At 48.2% G+C, this 23,137-nt stretch overlaps 1 protein-coding gene across 2 annotated transcripts in view; it reads right to left on the reverse strand.

The window, feature by feature from the left end:
- The window catches only part of TESC (tescalcin), a 130,096-nt gene that overhangs the window by 39,536 nt on the left and 67,423 nt on the right, over positions 1 to 23,137 (reverse strand). Inside the window, exons 3-4 of one of the 2 annotated variants that reach the window (XM_073676369.1) lie at positions 13,612 to 13,689; positions 3,942 to 4,081 (exon numbers count right to left, since the gene is read on the reverse strand). In XM_073676369.1, the coding sequence (XP_073532470.1) occupies positions 3,942 to 4,081; positions 13,612 to 13,689 (218 nt within the window). Of the gene's footprint in view, positions 1 to 3,941; positions 4,082 to 13,611; positions 13,693 to 23,137 lie in introns of both variants that reach the window. The other variant, XM_073676368.1, reaches the window with a different exon arrangement.

Consider the following 23,137-nt stretch of genomic DNA (forward strand, 5'->3'; position numbering starts at 1 on the left):
TGTTTTTTCCTTGCAAGCAAATTAAATGAAGATAATAATACCAAAGAATTTGTGATTGCAATCATTTTCAGGAAGAAACTGAGTATTATCTGACAGAATTGCAGGGGTGCCAATACTTTTGGCCACCACTGTATGTCTGTGTATGTGCTCTATGTATACATGTGTTTGTATGTGTTCTGCGTATGCATGTGTTTGAATGTATGTGCTCTGTGTATACATATATGTCTGACTTCTGTGTATGCATGTACCTGTATGTATGTGATATGTGTATACATGTATCTGCATGTATGTTCTCTGTCTATACATATATGTCTGTATATTTGTGCTCCGTGTATACATGTGTGTGAATGTTATGTGTATATACGTGTGTGTTTGTGTGTAACAAGCAGTGTGTAACATAAAGTGTTTGTATCACATATGGTGTGTGCATATGTAGCATCCACGTTTATAAATCCCAGAGAGTTTATAGGTGTAAACATGTTGGCAATGGCCCAACAAATGAGCAAAATGCTGCTCATTTATCGGGTGATTGGATTGTTTATGCCGGAACTAAAATCATTCTCAGGAGTACATCGCTTGGTGTAAACTGCAAATGTGCTGCTGATGACATAATATCGAATGGGGACAGATTGATATATTAGTGATCATTCGTTCTGTGCCCATCATTCGTCAGCCTGTGTAAAAAGGCACCAAACGACTTGAATATTGTTGATCGCACTCATATAATGGCCTGAACTCAGCTCATTTTAATGCAACCTAGATGTTTCTGTGTGATGTGCAATATGACAGCGTTTGGGATCCCACTTTTAACTTTTGCCAAGAGCCCCACTTTGTCTAAAACTGGCCCTGGAGACTTGAGACTATGATTGTCTTCGCTTATAAATACTGCAATACAGCCAAACCACAGGCTGTTCTTTACAGAAGTACCATCATGTCAGGCATGCAGGCCTCCAGCAGGTCCCAGTCTGCCAAGATAAACCATTGACACCAATGGCGGGAGGCGATGGTTGCAGAGAACAGCGCAGCCCACAGGCCGCATGACTTAAATGCCACTATAAGAGACTGACAGCAGCACTGAAGGGGCTAACATCAACGATCAGAGCTAAGCTCCGATTGCTCCTCTAATAAGGAGGTGCTGACAGTTTAACACAGCCAGCAGTTAATTGGCATTGTGCGGTCTCAACTCTTGAGCATACTCCATATATGAGGATGTACTGTGCATGTCAGGAAGGGGTTAAAGCATACCTGCACGTTCAGGTGACTTTTCAGTATAGACTGTACTGTAAGTATGCATGAGGAATAATAATATTTTTTGCCATTATATGATTTGTATCCTGCATTACTATTCTTGCTGCAGGCTCTGGCCACTAGAAGGTACAGCACCATGTTTGTGTGTTCTTTCAGACCTTGCCTTTCCATAGACAGCGGCAGTAATCTGATTCTTCAGTGAAGACAGAATTGAAGTCAGATTTGCAGAGTTTTTGAGAATCAATGTTCAGTGCAAGAAAAGGGTTTGATGTCAAATTAACTAATACATGGGAAAAATTACAGCTGAAACCAAGCACGCGTTCTTGGTGCACCCATGATATAGCCTAGCGTTCCTTGATAGACAGCTCTGGCTTTACATAAGACAGTGGAGTGGGGAGATAGATGTAGAATAAGTAGGTGGGAAGTTACACTGAGCTGCAAAGCCACGCCAAGGGTGCACCTAGTGCTTGTACTTGGCTTGCACAGTCGTTTCATAATGACAGACTCCATTAAGTATTGTAGTATCATGTAGTATAACTAGTTATTATAGTTCAACACAGCATTAAAAAACAGGTTGAACTTGATTAAATTGTGTCTGCAATCTAATCTCTAAAATCACAAAGTACTGCACTCTTCATTGTCCTGGGAAGCATTAATTCTATAGATTGCAAAATACATAATGATAACCCTGTATTATTAAATCGGGTCTAATTATACCTTATTCATGCTGAGCAGGAACATTACTGCTTGCATCTCAGATTTAGGTTTATGTTTCCTCCAAGAGTTATTCAACATATCGTACAACTGAAAAACTTTTATTGTATTTGCACATGTTGTCTGTTATATGTCTCTGTGTTTAACCAATCGAAATAGGACTATTTTCCCCAGTTCATGAGCATGGATATTTTAGTTTTTTAAATTTTTTTGTACATGTGGGTTTAATAGCTATATTACCGTTATCCTTTTCAATTCTAGTCATTTTTATACAGGGGTTATACATTTTAGTGTGATCGTGGGTAGGGATAAAAATTGCAGTTTGGTCTAGAGAAGTGACCGAGCACCAGAATCAGGGTTTCTGCTTTTTGCTGCCCTTAACCCCTTCACGCCGCGGCTAATTTCCGTTTTTTTGTTTCGTTTTTTCTCTCCACTTTTTCAAAGAGCCATAACTTTTTATTTTTCCTTCCACATAACCAGATAAGGGTTTGTTTTTTTTGTGGTACGAGTTGTACTTTTGAATGACACCATTCATTTTATCATTCAGTGCACTGAAACAAATTCCAAGTGTGTTGAAATTGCAAATAAAGTGCAATTCCATAAATTAGTTTTTTTTATTTACCATGTTCACTATATGTTAAAACAGACCTGGCAATATGATTCATCAGGTCATTACGATTACGCAGATATCAAACTTGTATATATTTTTTTTTATTTAAGGGGTGAAAAAAATGTGGAACTTTGAAAAAAATATTTTGCTTTGCGTCGCCAATTTTCCGAGACCTGTAACATTTTCCGTTTTGTGATATGGGGCTGTGTGGGGGCTTACTTTTTGTGACCTGAGTGGACGTTTTTACTGATACTATTTTGAGGTACTGATGTTTCGATCGCCTCTTACTGCATTTTAATGTGGCGGCCAAAAAAATTTAAATCTGGTGTTTCGATTTTTTCCCATTACACCGTTTACTGATCAAATTAATTTATTTTATATTTTAATAGATTGAACTTTTACAAGTGAAGCAATACCAAATATGTGTATTTTTTATTTGTTTTTAATTATTTTTAATGGAGCAAAAGGGGGTGATTTGAACTTTTGCATTTTTTTCGTATTTTTTAAAAACAATTCTTCACTTTTAACTGTATTAGTCCCCATGAAGCTGCGATCATCTGATCGCTTGTACTGTACATAGCAGGGCATCAGCACTGCTATGTATAGCGAAAATCACAATATCCTATGAACGTAAGCTAAATGTTGGCTTTCACAGGAGAATCGTGATGAGAAGCACAGAGGTCTTCAGCAGACAGAGGTCTTCAGCAGACCCCTGGTTGTCATGGCAACCCATCGGCGCCCCACGGTCATGTCGGCTTGCAAGCCCGCATTAAAGTCAGGGGCACGACAGATGACCTAAACGTTTGTCATATGTCGTGATGGGGTTGAATGGGGCCGCAAAAACCTGATGACATATTCTCTTTAATTAATACCTGAGTGCAATTCTCATTTTCCCTTGAAGTAGTTTTGAATTATGGATTACTTTTCACACAGAACAAACATTGGTAATTCTTCCAGCTGGTATTTTATTGTCGTATAATTAATTTTACATTGGGAAGATGAGACTCTGTTCATGACTTCCAATTTCCATGCTGCTGTGACAAATCAGTTTTCAAATGTATTGACTTTAATAGGGTCCTTCAAGGTTCTAGCATTTTGGCAGTAAGACTGGTGCTCCAGACTGTCATTCTTTCCATCAAGAATAATAGAATGATGCCTGATGGAAGTTCCTAGTGCAGAATACTCTCCATAGCGGTGCACAAAATATATATGAAGGGGCAGGTACTAAAGCAAATGAGTTTAAAAAATAACAGTAATAACATAATAATAACAACAGTAACAACATAACAAGTTTACAATAGTAAGAAATACCGTAAAGAACATACAATCACTAATCCAAACATTTATTTAGTTACTGTGCTACACTTACATCTCAGCTTGTGTTTACGACATGAACTAATGTTCTCCTCATCCATATGCCCACCTATGGGGCGGAAATAGGACATAATTATGAGAAATTGCTCAAAGTTTATTTCACTTTCATACCCATGGGTTCCTGTCTGTAGATTCCTGCAAAAGAACAAAAAAATGATAAGCCATGATTAGTAGGGTACAACGATGCCACACAACGAGACCACAGTGTGACAAGAGAGAATCCGGCTTAATAACAATAGCACATCCATTTGGAACATACTATTATTAGTCAGCGGCCTCTGAATCTAAGCCTTTTCGAGATAAACTGCAACATGGAAACTGTGGTTAATTATTAATTTGGGTCAAAGCCACAGATCAGCTCTAAGTGAAGCAAAATGTAAAATGAAAATGACTCTAAATGGTTCCGTTTTGTTGTGCTGGGGCATAGAAGCGTGGCACCGTTGAGTAATTTATTTATATTTCATTTTGTTACCATCCTTAACACATGTGAAGTACATGAGAGGCACAATTATGACGCGCCCCTGGGCCTGCTGTGTCGCGCAGCGTCTCGCGCACGGGGGCTTACCCGGAACCGGATCAGATGAGGGTTGTAGTCTCCGAGTGGCGGGGACCCGGTCCGTGCCCAGGGAGTCAACTCAGTGTGTGGCAGTCTTGATAGATGTTATTTGAGTGTCGACTACGCCACCCGTTGATTTGCAGCTATGGAGCTGCCGCTGCAGGGCAGACCGCTGAGGCCGGTGTAGAATTGTGCAGCGTGATAGTATAACCCCCAACGGGAGGGGTATGGCCTCAGGGCAGCCGACGTGGAAGATGAGGGTAGCAGGAACCACTCAGAGACGGTGCGGTGTAATTCAGGGTCTTTACTGGTAACAACGATAGACCCTCCGGGAGTACTTGCTAGCGAACGGGGCCTGGTCAGTCCTTGAGCAGATGGGATCTCCCCTGGCCAGGCGGAGTTGTAGGCCTCCCAAACTGACTGTACTCTTCTGGCTACCTTGCTAGAAGCGGATATAAGTAGCCCACGTCCCTGAGTGTACCGTGTGGTGCTCACCCGTATGGCCGGTGACTCGGGGCCTTCTAATGGCTTCCGCTCCACGATGGCGGCGCTGGTCCCACGCGTGTGACCGTGCCTTCGGGTTTCTGGGCCTGAGGACCTGAAATCCCCTGCCGGTCGGCTTCTGCTGCTGGGTAAGAGTTAGTCCCCACAGCCTCGGACGCCGGGTCCGGTAAGAAAGCTTCTCAGTCAGGGCGAGCTCTGCAGCTGCCAGCCCCTGACTTGTAGTAGTATTGCTCCCACTGAGCTTCTGCTGTTTCTTCCTGTGACTGTTTCTTGTCTCTACTCTCCTTGACTGACTAACCCTGCTTCAGTCCCGGGTTTTTATAGGGGAAGTTCTTCCCCTCCCAAGACTGGGCAGGAGGTGTGGCATGCACAGGATCCCTGACCAAAGGACCTCCCACCTGCTCTCAGACATAACATTACATTACTGTGGGAAACCAGACCCCTGGGGTGCCACATTCCCCCCTAGTAAAATTTAGTACTCCGGGACTAAACACATTTTAGAAAAACATAACAAGATATAACAACAATAACAGTACAATAAGAAGAAACACATAAAGGTGGTCACGGCATGTCCGTAACCGGGTGCAGTCTTTGAAGTAAAGCAAGGTGTCCATTTCACCAAAACAGGGAGACGTAACCAGGTAGGGGTTTGTCCTGCCCCGAGTCCTTAACAGTCTTTAGTCCATCCTGGGTTACGCTCCAACTATGTACAAGGGATTCCCGGTAAATCCACCAAGGACTCCTACAAATAACTAGAAACACAAAATTATACACAAGCAACAATACACAGGTAAACATAAATAAAACAATTTATACACTTCAAATCCTCCAACGTGCGGGTAACTGGCCTCTAGTGGCCCTAGTGGACCTACGGAGCTGACTGTCTAGCCCTGAACTACAGGGTGTAGGAGCTGTCAAGGGTAAACTGGGCAGCTGTCTACCGGCTCTTTGGCTCACTAGGGATATGGCAGGCTCACTGCAAGCAGAGGGTTGATCCTCCTGGTCTGCGGGTGTGGGGTCTTCTGCCTCCTGGACCGGCTGTTCTTCCAGCTCTACCTGTTGCTCCGTAGGTGCTTGGGATGTTGGTTGGAGGAAGGTGAGTACGGGTACCACAACTGCACCATTGACTTGAGTCCAAGACCGAGGGAAGTCCCCGAGCACAGTACTAACCATATCTTCCCTTTCCTCTACGGGTCGATGGTCTTCTTGTTCCTCTTCAGGGTTCCTCAGTTGTTCGGGACACTTCTTCAGGTGGTCCCGGGATACAATGGCTGTAGTTTCCCCTCCGTCTTTACTGATGGTACAAACCTTCGGGTTCTCGTGGCTTGAGGGCAGTACGGTGTACGGGTCCTTCTCCCACTGGTCGTCCAACTTGTGGAGCCGTCTCTTCCTCTTCAAGACCTGCTCTCCGGGTACCAGGGGAACAGCGGGAGCATACTGGTTGTAAGTTTTCTCTTGTCTTTCCCTAGCCTGACAGAGACTTCGCTCCACGCTCTCCTGTACTCTCCGGTACTGCTGCTGCCTCTCTGTGTCCCAGTCTGCTTCTGGTGAAGTGTCCTCGGGTGTCAGGACTCCCATTTCCAGGTCAACAGGTAACTTACCAGGTCTTGCCCTCATTAGGTAAGCCGGGGTACAGTTGGTGGAACCTACCGGGATGTGGTTGTATAGGTCCACCAGATCGGGCAGCTTCTCAGGCCACAGACTGCGTTCTTCCAGGGGCAACGTTTTCAGAAGATCCATTACCACCTGGTTCATTTTCTCACAAAGTCCATTAGTTTGCGGATGATAGGGTGTCGTCCTTATCTTCCGGCAGCCATACAGAGTGCAGAATTCTTGGAAGACCTCCGCTTCAAGGCAGGTCCCTGGTCTGTCAACACTTGGTCCGGGTACCCGTGTGGACGGCAGAAATGCTGCTGGAAGGCTCTCGCTGCTGTTCGAGCTGTTAAGTCCTTGACGGGGACGACAACCAAGAACCGGGAGTAGTGATCCACGATGGTTAGTGCGTAGACGTAGCCACTTCTGCTTGGGGTCAGTTTTACATGATCCAAGGCTACCAGTTCCAACGGCTGCCGGGTGACGATGGACTGCAGGGGAGTCTTCTGGCTGGCACGATCCTTCCTTCTTAGGTTGCACGGGCCACAGTCTCTGCACCACTTCTCAATGGTTCCCCTCATGCCTACCCAGTGGAATCGCTCGCGCAGCAGGAACTCCAGCTTCTTCCACCCGAAGTGTCCAGCTCCGTCGTGGTATGCCTCCATCACCATGGCTGCGTCTCTTCGTGGCACCACTACTTGCCAGAGTAGTTCATGCGTCCGGGAGTTAACCATTCTGCGGCACAACTTCCCCTTGTAAAGGAACAGTCGACTCCTCTCTGCCCATAGTTGTTTGGCTTCCTCCGGAGCGTCTGGTTCAAGGCAAGCCTCCGGGCGAGTCAGCATCTCCTTCACCAGTCGGACGGCAGGGTCGCTGTCTTGCGTTTCCGCCCAGTTGTAGTGAGGTAAGGGGTTCAACGTAGCAGCCTGCTTACTCCTTACCCGGTGGGAGTACTGGATAGTCCCATGACGGTGGAACGCAGGGAGTTCAACTTCTTCCAGTCCCTCCGGATCTTCTCCTTCGTCCGGCAGGTTGGGCATCCTGGACAGGGCGTCCGCGTTGGTATTGGAGCGTCCGGCCCGGTATTTGATTGTGAACTCGTAGTTGGACAGACGGGCCATCCACCTCTGCTCCAGGGCACCGAGTCTTGCCGTGTCCAGGTGTGTCAACGGGTTGTTATCCGTGTACACGGTGAACCGGGAAGAAGCGAGGTAATGCTTAAAGCGCTCGGTGACTGCCCATACTACGGCCAGGAACTCTAGCTTAAATGAGCTGTAATTCTCGGGATTCCTTTCGGTGGGTCGCAGCTTTCGGCTGGCGTAGGCGATTACTCGTTCCTTCCCCTGCTGGATCTGGGACAGTACGGCTCCTAGCCCGATGTTACTGGCGTCGGTGTAGAGGATAAAGGGCTGGCTATAATCCGGGTACGCCAGGATTTCGTCCCCCGTGAGGGCCATCTTCAGCTGGCGGAAGGACTCTTCTTCCAGCTCCTCCCATTTGAAGGGCGGCTTCTGGTTCTTGGCCTTCCGGGACTGGCCTATCAGGAGGTCCTGCATAGGTGCTGCCTTTTTGGTGAAACCGGGAATAAACCTTCGGTAGTAGCCTACCAACCTGAGGAACTGCCGCACTTCTTTTACGCTGGAGGGGCTTGGCCATTCCTTAATTGCGGTGATCTTATCAGGGTCGGGAGCCACTCCGTCAGCGCTCACCACGTGTCCCAGGTACTGCACCTTTGGTTTCAGGAGGTGACACTTGGAGGGTTTCACCTTTAGGCCGTAACTCGCCAGAGCTTCGAACACTTCCGCCAGGTGTTTCAGGTGGTCCTCATACGTCTTGGAATATACGATGACATCGTCCAGGTACAACAGGACCGTCTCGAAGTTTCTGTGGCCCAGACAACACTCCATTAGTCGTTGGAAGGTTCCTGGTGCGTTGCAGAGTCCGAACGGCATGCAGGTGAACTCGCTAAGTCCCATCGGGGTGGTGAATGCGGTCTTCTCCCGGTCCGCCTCTGCTACAGGAACCTGCCAGTACCCGCTAGTGAGATCCAAGGTAGAGAAGAAGTTAGCAGATCTTAAAGCAGCCAATGACTCCTCTATCCTTGGTAAGGGGTACGCATCCTTGTGTGTGATACGGTTGATTTTCCGGTAATCTACACACATCCTCATGGTGTTGTCTTTTTTTCTGACTAAGACTAGTGGAGCTGCCCAGGGGCTACAGCTATCCCTGATCACCCCAGCCTCCTTCATGTCTCTAAGCATCCCCTTGGCATGTTGGTAGTGTGCAGGGGGTACGGGTCGATACCTCTCTTTTATGGGAGGATGGTCTCCCGTGGGGATGTGGTGTTCTACCCCCTTGACTCGCCCGAAGTCTAACGGGTGTTTACTAAACACTCTCTCGTACTCTTGAACCACCCGATAGACTCCCTGTTTCTGATGTGAGGGAGTGGAGTCAGTACCCAAATGTAGTTGCTGACACCAGTCCTCCTTTGTTTTCTTAGAACCGTTACCTTCCTCCGGGTGAGATGGAGGCAAGGGTTCCACAGATTGTATAGCATTTTGGTTAATGGTATATAATTTGGCTAGCGTGGCATACCGGGGCAGGTACACTTCCCTCTTCCCGATATTGATTATGCGAACGGGCACCCTCCCATGGCGTACATTAACCACCCCCCGTGCTGTCAAGATGGTGGGCCTACTGTCTGAGTAAACTGGTTCTACCATTGCCTGGTAATCTCTACCTCTCAGACCAATAGCTGCCCGGCACCAAATCATCATTTCACTTTTTGGGGGCATGGCAATAGGAAAAGGGTCACACATTCTTACGCTACCAATCTCACCGCCGGAGAGTTCCACCTGTTGCCGTCGCATCAGTGCCCGGATCTCTTTCTGGAGCACCCGCTGCTCGCCGGAGCTGGCGTTCTTGGCAACCTGCTGTAAAAGGAAAATCACCTCTGCAAGACAATTTTCAATTACATTAGTTCCTAGAGTTATTTTTGGGTGACTCTCATGTTTGTCAATATCTACAATGATCAGTCCCTGTGCTGCCAGTTCGACTCTACCGATTTTGATGGTCACCTCTTTAAATCCGATCTGTGGCACGGGCTGGCCATTGCTGGCGATGATACTCAAGTCGTCGTCAGGGTAGCGGGTAATATCCGAGTCATTCCAGTACTGCTTAAAGAGCACGTACGGGATGGTGGTGACCTGTGACCCGGTGTCCAGTAGGGCACTCATGGGAATGCCATCCAGTACCACAGGCAAGACTGGACGTCCTCCCACATATCTGTCGCGCCAGTTCGATGGGCCTGGTGATCTTTTTCCTGGGGGTTGGCCCTCTACCCCAGGTTGTGCCCGTTTAAAGAACAGTACCTTGCCATATGTCCGGGTTGATTGCAGCGGCGGCAGATGGGTCGTCCGTCTTCGCTGTATCGGTCACTGGGTCTTCCTCTGGCCGGTGGGGTCCTCCTTGGTCGACGCCACGGGATGTCCTCCGGTCCGGATGCCAGCTGGATCTTCCCTGGGGTGGAAACCTGTAAAGACTGCACAGTTCGGGTTAGCGCAGCAACGCTCTTAGCTAGCTCTTGGACCTGATGGTGTAGGTCTGGAGCCGGGTCATTGTCCAAAGCCTGCGCATCAGCTCCCACAGGCCCTGCCGACAAGGGCGCCGCCTCCTGGTGGTAAGTGCTAGCTGGGCGCCTGTGGGTCACAACGCCACCCGGTGCCGGTTCTCGGAGCACCCGGATGGCTCTGTCCTTGAACTGTGCAAAGCCCAGATGGGGATCCTGTAAGGCCATCGCCCGCAACTGGGTTCGGTGGGCATTACAATATAGTCCCTCTATAAATTGTTCGGTCAACAGCCTGTCCTCGTTTCCCACTCCATCAGGGTCGGTCTGCTTAATGGCCCTCAGGGCCTCTTGTAGGTTTAGTGCATAGTCCCTTATACTCTCATGCGCTCGCTGCTTGCACCCGTAGAATCTAAGCTTAATCTCGGCTGAGGTGCGGGTATCAAAGGTATCCTTCAGCCGGGTTAGTATCCCTGTGACAGTCTTCCTCCCAGGTGGCCAGGATTTTACTTCCCTTTTGGCTGCCCCGGTTAGTTAGGCCACCAGGATGCTCACTTTTTGCTCTTCTGTGAGGGGGTACACCTGGAAGAGGCTATCCAGCTTTTCTCTAAAGTCATGCAGGGTATGTGACTCCCCTGAGTACTGGGGTAGCCAAGCTGCTCCCGGGATATAGGGCATGGTGAAGGGCATAACTGCAGCAGCGGTGGCGCTGGCGGGGGTTGAGGCAATGAAGCTCTCCTCCGCATCCGACATCTTCCTCCCCCCTAGTAGACCGTGGCCTACCTTGCGATGATCCTGTTCCGTAGGCCGCGGCTCCGCAGTAGATCGTCAGGGTTGAGGACCTTCCGTCGCGCTCCGGTGACGTCGGCGTCTGCTGGGCTCCTTCCAGGACCTTACGCAACGTCCGGACGTGAGGCGGGGCTTCAGTTCTCGCGCGCTTTCGGAGTCCACGCCCCTCTTCTTCCCGCGCGGCGTCCTCAAGATGGCGTCCAACGGCGGGAAAACTCCACGGATGGCGGGAACAAGGCTGAAGATGGCGCCGGATGGCGGGAATCTTCACCGATGGCGGGAAAACTTCACGGATGGTAAGTTTTAAAAGTCTCTTTTTCAGGCACGCAGTACCCGGTGGTTGCGGGCACGAAATCCTGCCGACTACGCCAAAGTTGACGCGCCCCTGGGCCTGCTGTGTCGCGCAGCGTCTCGCGCACGGGGGCTTACCCGGAACCGGATCAGATGAGGGTTGTAGTCTCCGAGTGGCGGGGACCCGGTCCGTGCCCAGGGAGTCAACTCAGTGTGTGGCAGTCTTGATGGATGTTATTTGAGTGTCGACTACGCCACCCGTTGATTTGCAGCTATGGAGCTGCCGCTGCAGGGCAGACCGCTGAGGCCGGTGTAGAATTGTGCAGCGTGATAGTATAACCCCCAACGGGAGGGGTATGGCCTCAGGGCAGCCGACGTGGAAGATGAGGGTAGCAGGAACCACTCAGAGACGGTGCGGTGTAATTCAGGGTCTTTACTGGTAACAACGATAGACCCTCCCGGAGTACTTGCTAGCGAACGGGGCCTGGTCAGTCCTTGAGCAGATGGGATCTCCCCTGGCCAGGCGGAGTTGTAGGCCTCCCAAACTGACTGTACTCTTCTGGCTACCTTGCTAGAAGTGGATATAAGTAGCCCACGTCCCTGAGTGTACCGTGTGGTGCTCACCCGTATGGCCGGTGACTCGGGGCCTTCTAATGGCTTCCGCTCCACGATGGCGGCGCTGGTCCCACGCGTGTGACCGTGCCTTCGGGTTTCTGGGCCTGAGGACCTGAAATCCCCTGCCGGTCGGCTTCTGCTGCTGGGTAAGAGTTAGTCCCCACAGCCTCGGACGCCGGGTCCGGTAAGAAAGCTTCTCAGTCAGGGCGAGCTCTGCAGCTGCCAGCCCCTGACTTGTAGTAGTATTGCTCCCACTGAGCTTCTGCTGTTTCTTCCTGTGACTGTTTCTTGTCTCTACTCTCCTTGACTGACTAACCCTGCTTCAGTCCCGGGTTTTTATAGGGGAAGTTCTTCCCCTCCCAAGACTGGGCAGGAGGTGTGGCATGCACAGGATCCCTGACCAAAGGACGTCCCACCTGCTCTCAGACATAACATTACATTACTGTGGGAAACCAGACCCCTGGGGTGCCACATTTACATAAATCAATGTCTATATGACTATGCAGTGTCTTACATCTTAGTTATCAGATATTTCAGCAGCCTGTTTAAGGCAAGTAATCAGCTGAGGAATATTACATTTACTGTCATGGGTTAACTAAGTGGATATCGTGTACGTGACTACATCCATCATCTCATATTCTCTGACTTGTGCATATTTCCAAACTACCAGAGATTATAGCCTATGGCAATGCAGACAGTCTACTTCGAATGGATTTGAATTGGTTGGCAGCAAGTAAAGATTTCCAGTATTTATTAAAAGGAATCTGTCAGCAGGATTTCACTCCTCAAACTATTTATATGTGCAAGTAGCTCTTTCAAAGACAAGTTCAGCAATACCTTTACGCAGCCAGTCCGTTGCTAATTTCCTGAGAAAGCGGTGTTTAAATTGATATGCCAATGAGGCTTAAGAGTCCCTGAAGATCTGAGGCCTCTGTCACTCCAGCTCTAATTCCCACCCACTGCCTCCTCTTCCTACTGTCAGCCTCTATACTGTGACTTCAGGCAAAGGAGTCATCAGACAAACAGGAGGAGGCAGCGCTGGGCGGGGCATAGAGCTGGAGTGACAGAGGCTTTATATCTACCACAGTTGTTCAGTCTAATTTGAATATCAGTTAAAATACTGATTTCTCCGCAAGAAAGGAATGAACTGGCCATGTAAAGGTATTGCTAGAGTTGTCTTTGAAAGAGCTACATGCATATAGAAATTATTGGGAAATTGATATGGTGTGAAGTCCTGCTGATAAAGGGGTTGTCTGGTCCAAATCGATAAGTCTGCAGCCACTCATATACTTGTATGGAGCAAGGCCGCGTCCTCTAGTCAGCCACGCCCACTGGCCGTCCGCGTCACTAGATGGAGTGCGACCTCGCTCAATACAAGTGTATGGGAGCGAGGCTGCGCCCACTGGCCGGGAATATGTATAACGCATACAACGCATTCAGTCCCGAGTCTGAAACCAGTGTGCGCTGGAGGGGTTCATAAGTCTGCTGTCACACAGAGTGGCTGCAGACTTATCGATTTGGACCGGACAACCCCTTTAAGGCTCCATTCTTGAGATCGGGGTCCCAGCAGTTGGACTCCAGCGATCTATAAGTTAATAAGTGAATAACTTATTCATTCAGTGAAAGCATTAAGAAGTCTATTACTAGCATTTATCATGATCATAATGAACATTCAGGATTTGCATGTGACAAAGGTGAGAAGAACATGGCAGTGAATGAACGATTTCACCATTTGCGCTTTCTTAAACTTACCTTCTGTCAAAAAAAGCTTTTTTTATTTTGTCTCTAATAGGATTCTGCTTCAAGTCTGTAACCTTTTCAAAATCTCTGCTACTAGAAAAAAGTACAAAACAAAATGATTAGGTTTTATCCGTGAAATAATAATATTAATAAAATGACCATTAGGGGAAATTAATCCCCAGGGAATAGTGTTCCAGAATGATTAGTAAGTCCCACATCATCAAGTCCCCATCGGATCTATGTGTCTCCATAGTTACAGAATAAAAACCTGTGGTTCTGAAGTACAGGTGCAAAGAGTTGAAGATGACAGATGGAAGCATGACGGCAAGATCAGACTACATAGGGTTTGTTTGCAGACTATGGAGATACATTCCCTGCACTGGAACTAGAGACACAAAACGTTAGGAGATTTGTGTTACAGACTATTTGCAAGGTTGCTTTATTTATCATTTAGATGCTTTAGGACAATAAAAAAAATGCTAGTGAAGGATAATGTAACCTTCAGGCTAGGGCTGCATGATGGCTAGCCGCTATCTCACTGCTACATCACAGCGTAATACAGGTAAATGGCGTCGCATTGCATCCTTGAGGATACCGCGACAAGCAGGTCGCAAAAAAATCAGAAGCGGTTTGACTTTTTGCTACTTGCTTATTGCAATCGCTGTATTCTTGCACTGTGATTTAGCAGTGACAGACAGCAATTTTTGGTTAAGAAAGAGGTGTTGCGTCCAAAGTCACGGTGTAGCCCTAGTTTTAATGGAACTCTTTCTGGGATGAGTGGTGGTTTAAGATCACAGATATCACCTATGGTCTCCTCTAACATTTACAGTGCTCAACATAAATGAGTACACCCCAACAAATTTGTCAGAGAATCGACATTTTTTAAAGACTACCATACTACAAAATACTCGAACAAATGTGGGTCATTGATGGCAAACAAGATTTTTTATTTTGCACATCCAAAAAATTAATTTTTGGAACAAATTTGTTCATTCAAGACGTTGCAAAAATTGGTACACACCAGTTAAAGTCTTAGGAGCAAAACTAAAGTTTAGAATACAAAATTCTAATTAACACAAATTCAACCACAGGTAACTTTAATAAGTAAAAGGGAAATTCAGTGGCGCTAAAAGGATCTGACCGGCAGGGCCGCTGCGAATTAAAAGCAATACCATAATTGTCCCAGGGAGTAAAAATATTAAAATAGTAGATAATTTGCGCTGAGCAGCCGGATGGTAAGGCGAAAAATAGGAATTGAGATAAAATATTTGAATAAACTCTGAGCAACAACCTACTCTAACCCACATACCCTTTCTCTAATCCAGCACCTCTACAATCTCGGGTGGATTCCTCCTATCAACAGGACTCCAACTTTCCCTATCATCTTCAATCAAATCCCGTTCATAATCAATTATCTGGTTACTCACTCCTTCAAAACGGATCTTAAGTAATTTTATATATTTTAAATTCTATTTAAATAAAATTCTTTTTATTCAAATATTTTATCTAATTCCTATTTTTCGCCCTACCATCCGGCAGCTCAGCGCGAATTATCTACTATTTTAGTAAGTTTAATTATTAGTGTTGAGCGAACATGCTCGACACTGCTCGGTACTCGCCCGAGCATCATGCTACTCGGGATGTTCGGCGAGCACCGAGCATTTCCGGGTTACTCGGGCGGGAGCTCGGGTCTCCGCCCGGCATGTTTGGCGCTCTTTACAGAGCCAATGAACATGCAGGGATTGCCAGCCAGTCACTGTAATGCTGCAGCCATGTTGGTTGTGGGCATTACAGTGATTGGCTGGCCGCACAGCGTCACCTCGAGTATTTAAAACTGGGTGCCGCCATCTTGGACACAGTCGCTCCAGATTAGACAGTGTAGGGACAGCGCTGCTGATTTAGGGAGAGATATAAACTGCAAAATAGTTAGTGTAGGGTCTGTAAAGGCTGCCAGAACAAACAAACAGTCCTTTTCAGGACTAATATCCATCCCAGATACCAGGCAGGCAGGCTGTATAGGAGACACAGTGGTTATACCAGCAAACGCTGCATTACAGTCCTGTGTGCTCCTGTTGCTGAAATTGCTGGACTTAGCACCAGGTGTCGGGGGCCAGGAAAAATCCTTTTTTTTTCATCTAAATCCTCCTTTTTTTTTCCTCCTTCACACTGTACAAATACCCGTCTTATTAACCTTTAGGTGTGTCCCTCCCCCCCCCAAAAAAAAAGCGTGTATTTTTCAGACACAAATATAACTGTTGAAAATAGTCTGGTGTAGGCTAGAGAAACAGAAGTGTTGTTTTGCACTTCCACGGTTCAAACCTCTGTATTATCCATTTTGGGCCATTTGTATCTAAAAAAAAAAAAACAGTTTGAGTGTGTAGCTCACTGTTCAGCCGCAAATCTATATATTTAAAAAAGTCTGGTATACTCCAGTAAACAATAACTGTGGTTTTGCCACCCCACGGTAAAAAATCTCTATTATTCAGGTTTTGGTATATTTTCCGTAAAGAAAAACAGTAGTGTCTCCTGACTGTTGTGACACAAAAATATATCTGTTGAAAATAGTCTTGTGTAGGCCCGACATCCCAGTGTGGTTTCGCAGTTCCACGGGTCAAATCGCTGTACTATCCAGTTTTGGGCCTTTGGTATCTAAAACAAAAGCAGTGTGAGTGTGTCGCTCACTGTTCAGCTGCAAATATCTCTATTTAAAAAAGTGTGGTATACCCCAGTAAACAATAACTGTGGTTTTGCCATCCCACGGTAAAAAATCTCTATTATTCAGGTTTTGGTATATTTTCCGTAAAGAAAAACAGTAGTGTCTCCTGACTGTTGTGACACAAAAATATATCTGTTGAAAATAGTCTTGTGTAGGCCCGACATCCTAGTGTGGTTTCGCAGTTCCACGGGTCAAATCGCTGTACTATCCAGTTTTGGGCCTTTGATATCTAAAAAAAAAAAGCAGTTTGAGTGTGTCGCTCACTGTTCAGCCGCAAATATCTCTATTTAAAAAAGTGTTGTATACCCCAGTAAACAATAACTGTGGTTTTCCTCTTCCACGGTTCTAATCTACTCTTTATTACCCTTTTTCCATTGATAGTGCAAGTGTAAGCTATTTTACTTCATTTACAATGGGCAAGGCGCGTGGCAAGGGACGTGGAAGTGGATGTTCTGGTGATGGTTCGTGCAGAGGACGGGGTCGTGGCCAAGGTGAAAATGTGCCACAACCAACAGCCACATCTTCTCGCTCCCACTTCTTGACCGAATTACTAGGGAAGCACAGAACAACACCAGTATTGAGAACTGATCAGTGTGAACAGGTTATTAATTGGATAGCAGATAATACTTCCAGTTACCTGGGCACCACCACCTCCGGTCTGTCTTCCACACGGTCAACTCTTAGTAGCCGTGAGTCTCGACCGCATACTCCTCCTCACCCTGATGCTCCTTCCTCCCACCATGCCAAGTGTCGTCAGACAGCAAGTGATCCCACACTTGGACACTCTGAAGAGCAGTTCACTGGTCCAATTCCATATTTGGGCCCCTCGCCTGATACGCTTGAAGTGGTGGAAGAGGAGATCCCATGTTGCGATGCCCAAATATTTGAACAGCCACGGCCACAGGAAGTCGACGTTGGCAATCTGTCACAAGAGGTGGACGATGACGAGACACAATTGCCAGGGAGTGAGGAGGAGGATCGTGGTGCGCAAGTGGAAGAGGAGGAGGTGGTGGATGATCTAGTAACTGACCCAACGTGGAAGGAGGACATGCAGAGTGAGGCCAGCAGCACACAGGGGGAGGGAGGCAGAGTACCCCAACAGGCAGGAAGAAGCAGTGTGGTGGCCGCAGACAGAAGGCAGGCAACCATTCCCCGTAACACCAACACGAGGGACGTTGCCAGTACAAGCGGTAGGTCTTCCAGAGTCTGGAATTTTTTTAAAGACTCTGCTGATAACCCCAAAAAGGCCATATGTTCCACCTGCCATGCCAGCATCAGCAGGGGTGACAAAACTACCAGCCTGACCACCACCAGCATGATCAGGCACATGGCAGCAAAGCACTCGACTTTGTGGGGCGAAACCCAGGGTCCACGACCAGTGTCAGCGGGTGTGACCACTGCTTCTTCCACTGTTGTGTGTGCAATAGAACCCCCTGTTGTGTGTGCAAGGCAATCCCCTGTCCATACTGCATGTAAAGATGCCCCCTCCTCTCAGTCTTCACTTGTTATAGCAGTTTCTCAAGAAACAGCATCAACGTCCACGTCCACTTCCCACCACAGCGTTCAATTGTCCATATCCCAGACCTTTGAACGAAAGCGAAAATTCGCAGCTAACACCCGACAGGCCACAGTCCTAAATTCGCACATTTCACGACTGCTTGCGTTGGAAATGCTGCCTTTTAGGCTGGTGGAGACGGAATCCTTCCGCAATCTTATGGCGGTGGCCGTCCCTCGGTACTCGGTCCCCAGCCGACACTATTTTGCCCGGTGTGCCATCCCCGCACTACACAAGCACGTGTCCCAAAGCATCTGCCGTGCCCTCAACAACGCAGTTACTGGGAGAGTCCACCTGACAACGGACAAGTGGACAAGTGCTTGTGGCCAGGGACGGTACAGCTCTCTGACGGCACACTGGGTAAACATAGTGGAAGCCGGGACCCAGTCGGACCTTGGGACGGAACACATCCTCCCCACACCGAGGATTGCGGGCCCTATGTCAGTCAGAGTTGCCCCCACAGTGTACAGCTCCTGCGCATCCTCCTCCTCATGTTCAGCCTCCATCTCAGATATCACCACATCAGTTACAAGCTGGAAGCATTGCAGTACTGCCTCCGCCAAGCGGCAACAGGCTGTGCTGAAACTCATAAGCTTAGGTGATAAACCTCACACTGCTTGTGAGTTGTGGACAGCTGTGAAAGAGCAGGCAGATCTGTGGCTGAGACCGCTGAACCTACATCCCGGCATGGTCGTGTATGACAATGGCTGTAACCTGGTGGTGGCTCTGAGGCGAGGTGAGATCACACACGTACCATGCCTGGCTCATGTGCTTAACCTCGTGGTTCAACGGTTTCTTAAATCGTACCCCGAGTTGCCAGATCTGCTCGTGAAAGTACGCCGCCTGTCATCTCATTTTCGCAAGTCGGCTACAGCTTCCGCCGCCCTTGCTGTGTTGCAGCAGCGTTTGCAGCTTCCGGCACACCGACTGGTGTGTGATGTCCCCACACGTTGGAACTCTACCCTCCACATGTTGCAAAGGATTTGTGAGCAGAAGAGAGCAGTTGTGGAGTACCAGCTGCAACAAGGCCGTCGATATTCAGGTCAGACTCCACACAAAAGACCTCAGGAGTGGACCTGGATGTCTGACATATGTACCATCCTGACAAACTTTGAGGAGGCCACCAAGATGGTGAGTGGCGATGACACCATCATTAGTGTCAGCATCCCATTTGTCTGTCTTTTGCAACGCTCTCTGCAGAGAATTAAAGAGGAGGCATTGCAGCCAGAGTATGATGAGATGGATCAAGAAGCCGTAGCGGGCGATTACACACAGCCCAGCCTCATCTCATCCCATCCCAACGTGCATTGGGGGACAATGAGGGAGAGGAGGAGGAGGAGGAAGAACAGGAGCTGCTATCATGCATTGTAGACGGTAGTACCTGTACAAGTGTCATACCGTCGGTTCAGCGTGGGTGGCCTGAGGACAGGGGGGAGGAGGAAGAGGAGGAGGAGGAGGAGAGCATGGTCAGTCGTCATCTTGGTGTGGACACGGAAATCTTGCCAGTCTGGCACGCATGGCTGACTTTATGTTACGCTGCCTTAACCGTGACCCTCGCGTTGTCAAAATGTTGGGTGACAGTCATTACTGGTTGGTGACACTTGTAGACCCCCGCTACAGGGGCATTTCAAGTTGCTCCGTCCTAATTTTTGGCAGCTTTTGCTTGCAAGGCATAAGCAAATACTATGGGACACCCACTCCCCAATAATGGGACTTATGTTTGTAATATGCTGTACTGCATGGCTCTTGTAAGGGGCATTGCAAGTTGCTCCGTCCTAATTTTTGGCATCTTTTGCTTGCAAGGCATAAGCAAATACTATGGGACACCCACTCCCCAATAATGGGACTTATGTTTGTAATATGCAGTACTGCATGGTTCTTGTAAGGGGCATTGCAAGTTGCTCCGTCCTGATTTTTGGCAGCTTTTGCTTGCAAGCCATAAGCAAATGCTATGGGACACCCACTCCCCAATAATGGGACTTATGTTTGTAATATGCTGTACTGCATGGCTCTTGTAAGGGGCATTGCAAGCTGCTCCGTCCTAATTTTTGGCAGCTTTTGCTTGGAAAGCATAAGCAAATACTATGGGAGACCAACTCCCCAATAATGGGACTTATGTTTGTAATATGCTGTACTGCATGGCTCTTGTAAGGGGCATTGCAAGTTGCTCCGTCCTAATTTTTGGCAGCTTTTGCTTGCAAGGCATAAGCAAATACTATGGGACACCCACTCCCCAATAATGGGACATGTGTTTGTAATATGCTGCACTGCATGGCTCTTGTAAGGGGCATTGCAAGTTGCTCTGTCCTAATTTTTGGCAGCTTTTGCTTGCAAGGCATAAGCAAATACTATGGGACACCCACTCCCCAATAATGGGACTTATGTTTGTAATATGCTGTACTGCATGGCTCTTGTAATGGGCATTGCAAGTTGCTCCGTCCTAATTTTTGGCAGCTTTTGCTTGGAAAGCATAAGCAAATACTATGGGAGACCCACTCCCCAATAATGGGCCTTATGTTTGTAATATGCTGTACTGCATGGCTCTTGTAAGGGGCATTGCAAGTTGCTCCGTCCTAATTTTTGGCAGCTTTTGCTTGGAAAGCATAAGCAAATACTATGGGACACCCACTCCCCAATAATGGGAATAATGTTTGTAATATGCTGTACTGCATGGCTCTTGTAAGGGGCATTGCAAGTTGCTCCGTCCTAATTTTTGCCAGCTTTTGCTTGCAAGGCATAAGCAAATACTATGGGAGACCAACTCCCCAATAATGGGACTTATGTTTGTAATATGCTGTACTGCATGGCTCTTGTAAGGGGCATTGCAAGTTGCTCCGTCCTAATTTTTGGCAGCTTTTGCTTGCAAGGCATAAGCAAATACTATGGGAGACCCACTCCCCAATAATGGGACTTATGTTTGTAATATGCTGTACTCCATGGCTCTTGTAAGGGGCATTGCAAGTTGCTCCGTCCTAATTTTTGGCAGCTTTTGCTTGCAAGGCATAAGCAAATACTATGGGAGACCCACTCCCCAATAATGGGACTTATGTTTGTAATATGCTGTACTGCATGGCTCTTGTAAGGGGCATTGCAAGTTGCTCCGTCCTAATTTTTGGCAGCTTTTGCTTGCAAGGCATAAGCAAATACTATGGGAGACCCACTCCCCAATAATGGGACTTATGTTTGTAATATGCTGTACTGCATGTGACGCGCCCCCTGGGCCGTGTGTACACGTGTGTGGGATACCCGATGCCGGGTCTCTGGGGTCTGTAGTCTCTGTGGCGGTGACCCGGTCCCGTGGCTCAGGCTGGTCAAACCAGTGGCAGTCTTTCTTAGGTTTTGAGGTTAATTGTCCGACTGCGCCACCCGTGGATTGCGGTCAGGGAGTACCACCGCTGCGAGGCAGACCGCTGAGGCTGGTGTTGTGTGCGCAGCAGAGAATGGGATAAGGGAGGAGTATAGCCTCAGGGCAGTGAGTGTGGATGATGGGGGTGATGGTGCACGAGCGCAGCAGGAACGACTCAGAGTCTTTGTAGTGCAGTTCAGGGTCTTTACTGATGATTATAAGGTAGACCCTCCCGGGAGTACTGGCTAGCATAAGAGGCCTGGTCAGTCTGTGAGCAAGCAGGAGTTCCCCTGGCCAGGTGGAGTTGTAGGCCTCCCCGTCTGTCTGCACTCTTACTGGCTACCTTGCTGTAAGCGGGTAGAAGTAGCCCACGTCCCTGAGTGTACCGTGTAGTGCTCACCCGTATGGCTGGTGACTTGGGGCCTTCTGTTAGCCTCCGCTCCATGACGGCGGTGCTGGCCCCTCGCTTGTGACTGAGCCTCCGGGCTTCTATGACCAGAGGACCTGAAATCCCCTGCTGGCTGGTTTCTGCTGCTGGATATATAAGTCCTCACAGCCTCGGACTCCTGTGTCCGGTTCCTATTGTCTTCTGCCAGGGCGAGCTCTGCTCAGCTTCCAGCCCCTGGTATTTAGCTCCTAGCTCCTACAGAGCTCCTTGCTGTTACTTTCCCTTGCTCTCACTATGACTCTGACTGTTCTCTGTTCTCTGACTCACTGAACCCCGCCCTAGATCCAGTTTATAAGGGCAGAATTCTCCCCTCCCAGGACTGGGGCAGGAGGATGTTGCATGTTTAAGGGATCCTGACCAGGAAACCTCCCACTTGCTCTCCGACGTAATATCTCTATTACTGTGGTGACCAGACCCCTGGGGTGCCACACATGGCTCTTGTAAGGGGCATTGCAGTTCCTCATAATTTTTGGAAAGCCTTCCATTCAGTGCTTAGGCCAACAGTGCACAGGAGACCCAGTTGCTATAAATGGAAAAAAAGGTTTAGTTAACGCCCTCTGACCTCCATGTCATTTCCAAGGGGCATTGGAGTGCCTCGAAATTTTTGGTAGGCATTGCACTCACTGTATGCCCTATAACTGTGTAGCCGAACCGCTCCTTTTGTTACAGAAACATATCCTACAAGACATATCTGGTTGACTGGCCTGATATTGATGTGAATGGTCCCTGTTCCTCCTGCTCTTTCTCCTTTGCCACTACCTCATCCATCATTTATCACCTGAAGCTTTGTTTTAACGGGAGTCATAGAACTTGAATAGTAGCAGGAAAACATCCAGCAATCCTCGGAGGAGGTAGGATATGCGCCAAAACGCTGACCACCTCAGGCCTAGCCGCTACTACATACATGCGCTTGCATTACAACAAAACAAAGCAGATGCTAACTTCTATCATCCTCATCATGCTCCTCACCTTGGCACTCTCAACTCCCCTGATGGAGAAGCCAGGGCCCACCGGAGGAGTCTGATAGTCCGGTGGGCTCGGCCAATGCTGCCCTAAAGCAGGCCAGGCTAAGAAAAGTGTGGGAAAGGTTACCGGGACAAATAGGGGTGGCTGGGGACCGAGTATGGACACCCGGCCACCCCCTGGAGGCTGGGGAGCAAGAGGGGACACCCGGCCACCAGGCGGCTGGGGACTGAGTATGGATACCAGGCCGCCGTCACAGTCATGGCGTGGTGGCCAGATTCCGCCTCCACATGCCTAAAAGGCCCAATTTAAAGTGCAAGCAAGCAAGCAGTATGGTATTGCAGCCTGGGGGTGGGTGGGTGGCAGGCTGCATACTTGCGCTTGCATTGCAAGGAATGGGAGAGGTACAATTGAACACTGCCCTGGGACAAGGACTTGAATGGGGATAGTTGCAAGTCTGCAACGACAGGTGCAAGGTGGGAGGCATCTTCGCATGTACCATGAACAGGG

Source organism: Phyllobates terribilis, unplaced genomic scaffold, assembly GCF_046119375.1.
Source record: "Phyllobates terribilis strain yellow unplaced genomic scaffold, ASM4611937v1 Scaffold_1__5_contigs__length_1240528914, whole genome shotgun sequence".
In the NCBI taxonomy this organism is placed as follows: domain Eukaryota; kingdom Metazoa; phylum Chordata; class Amphibia; order Anura; family Dendrobatidae; genus Phyllobates; species Phyllobates terribilis.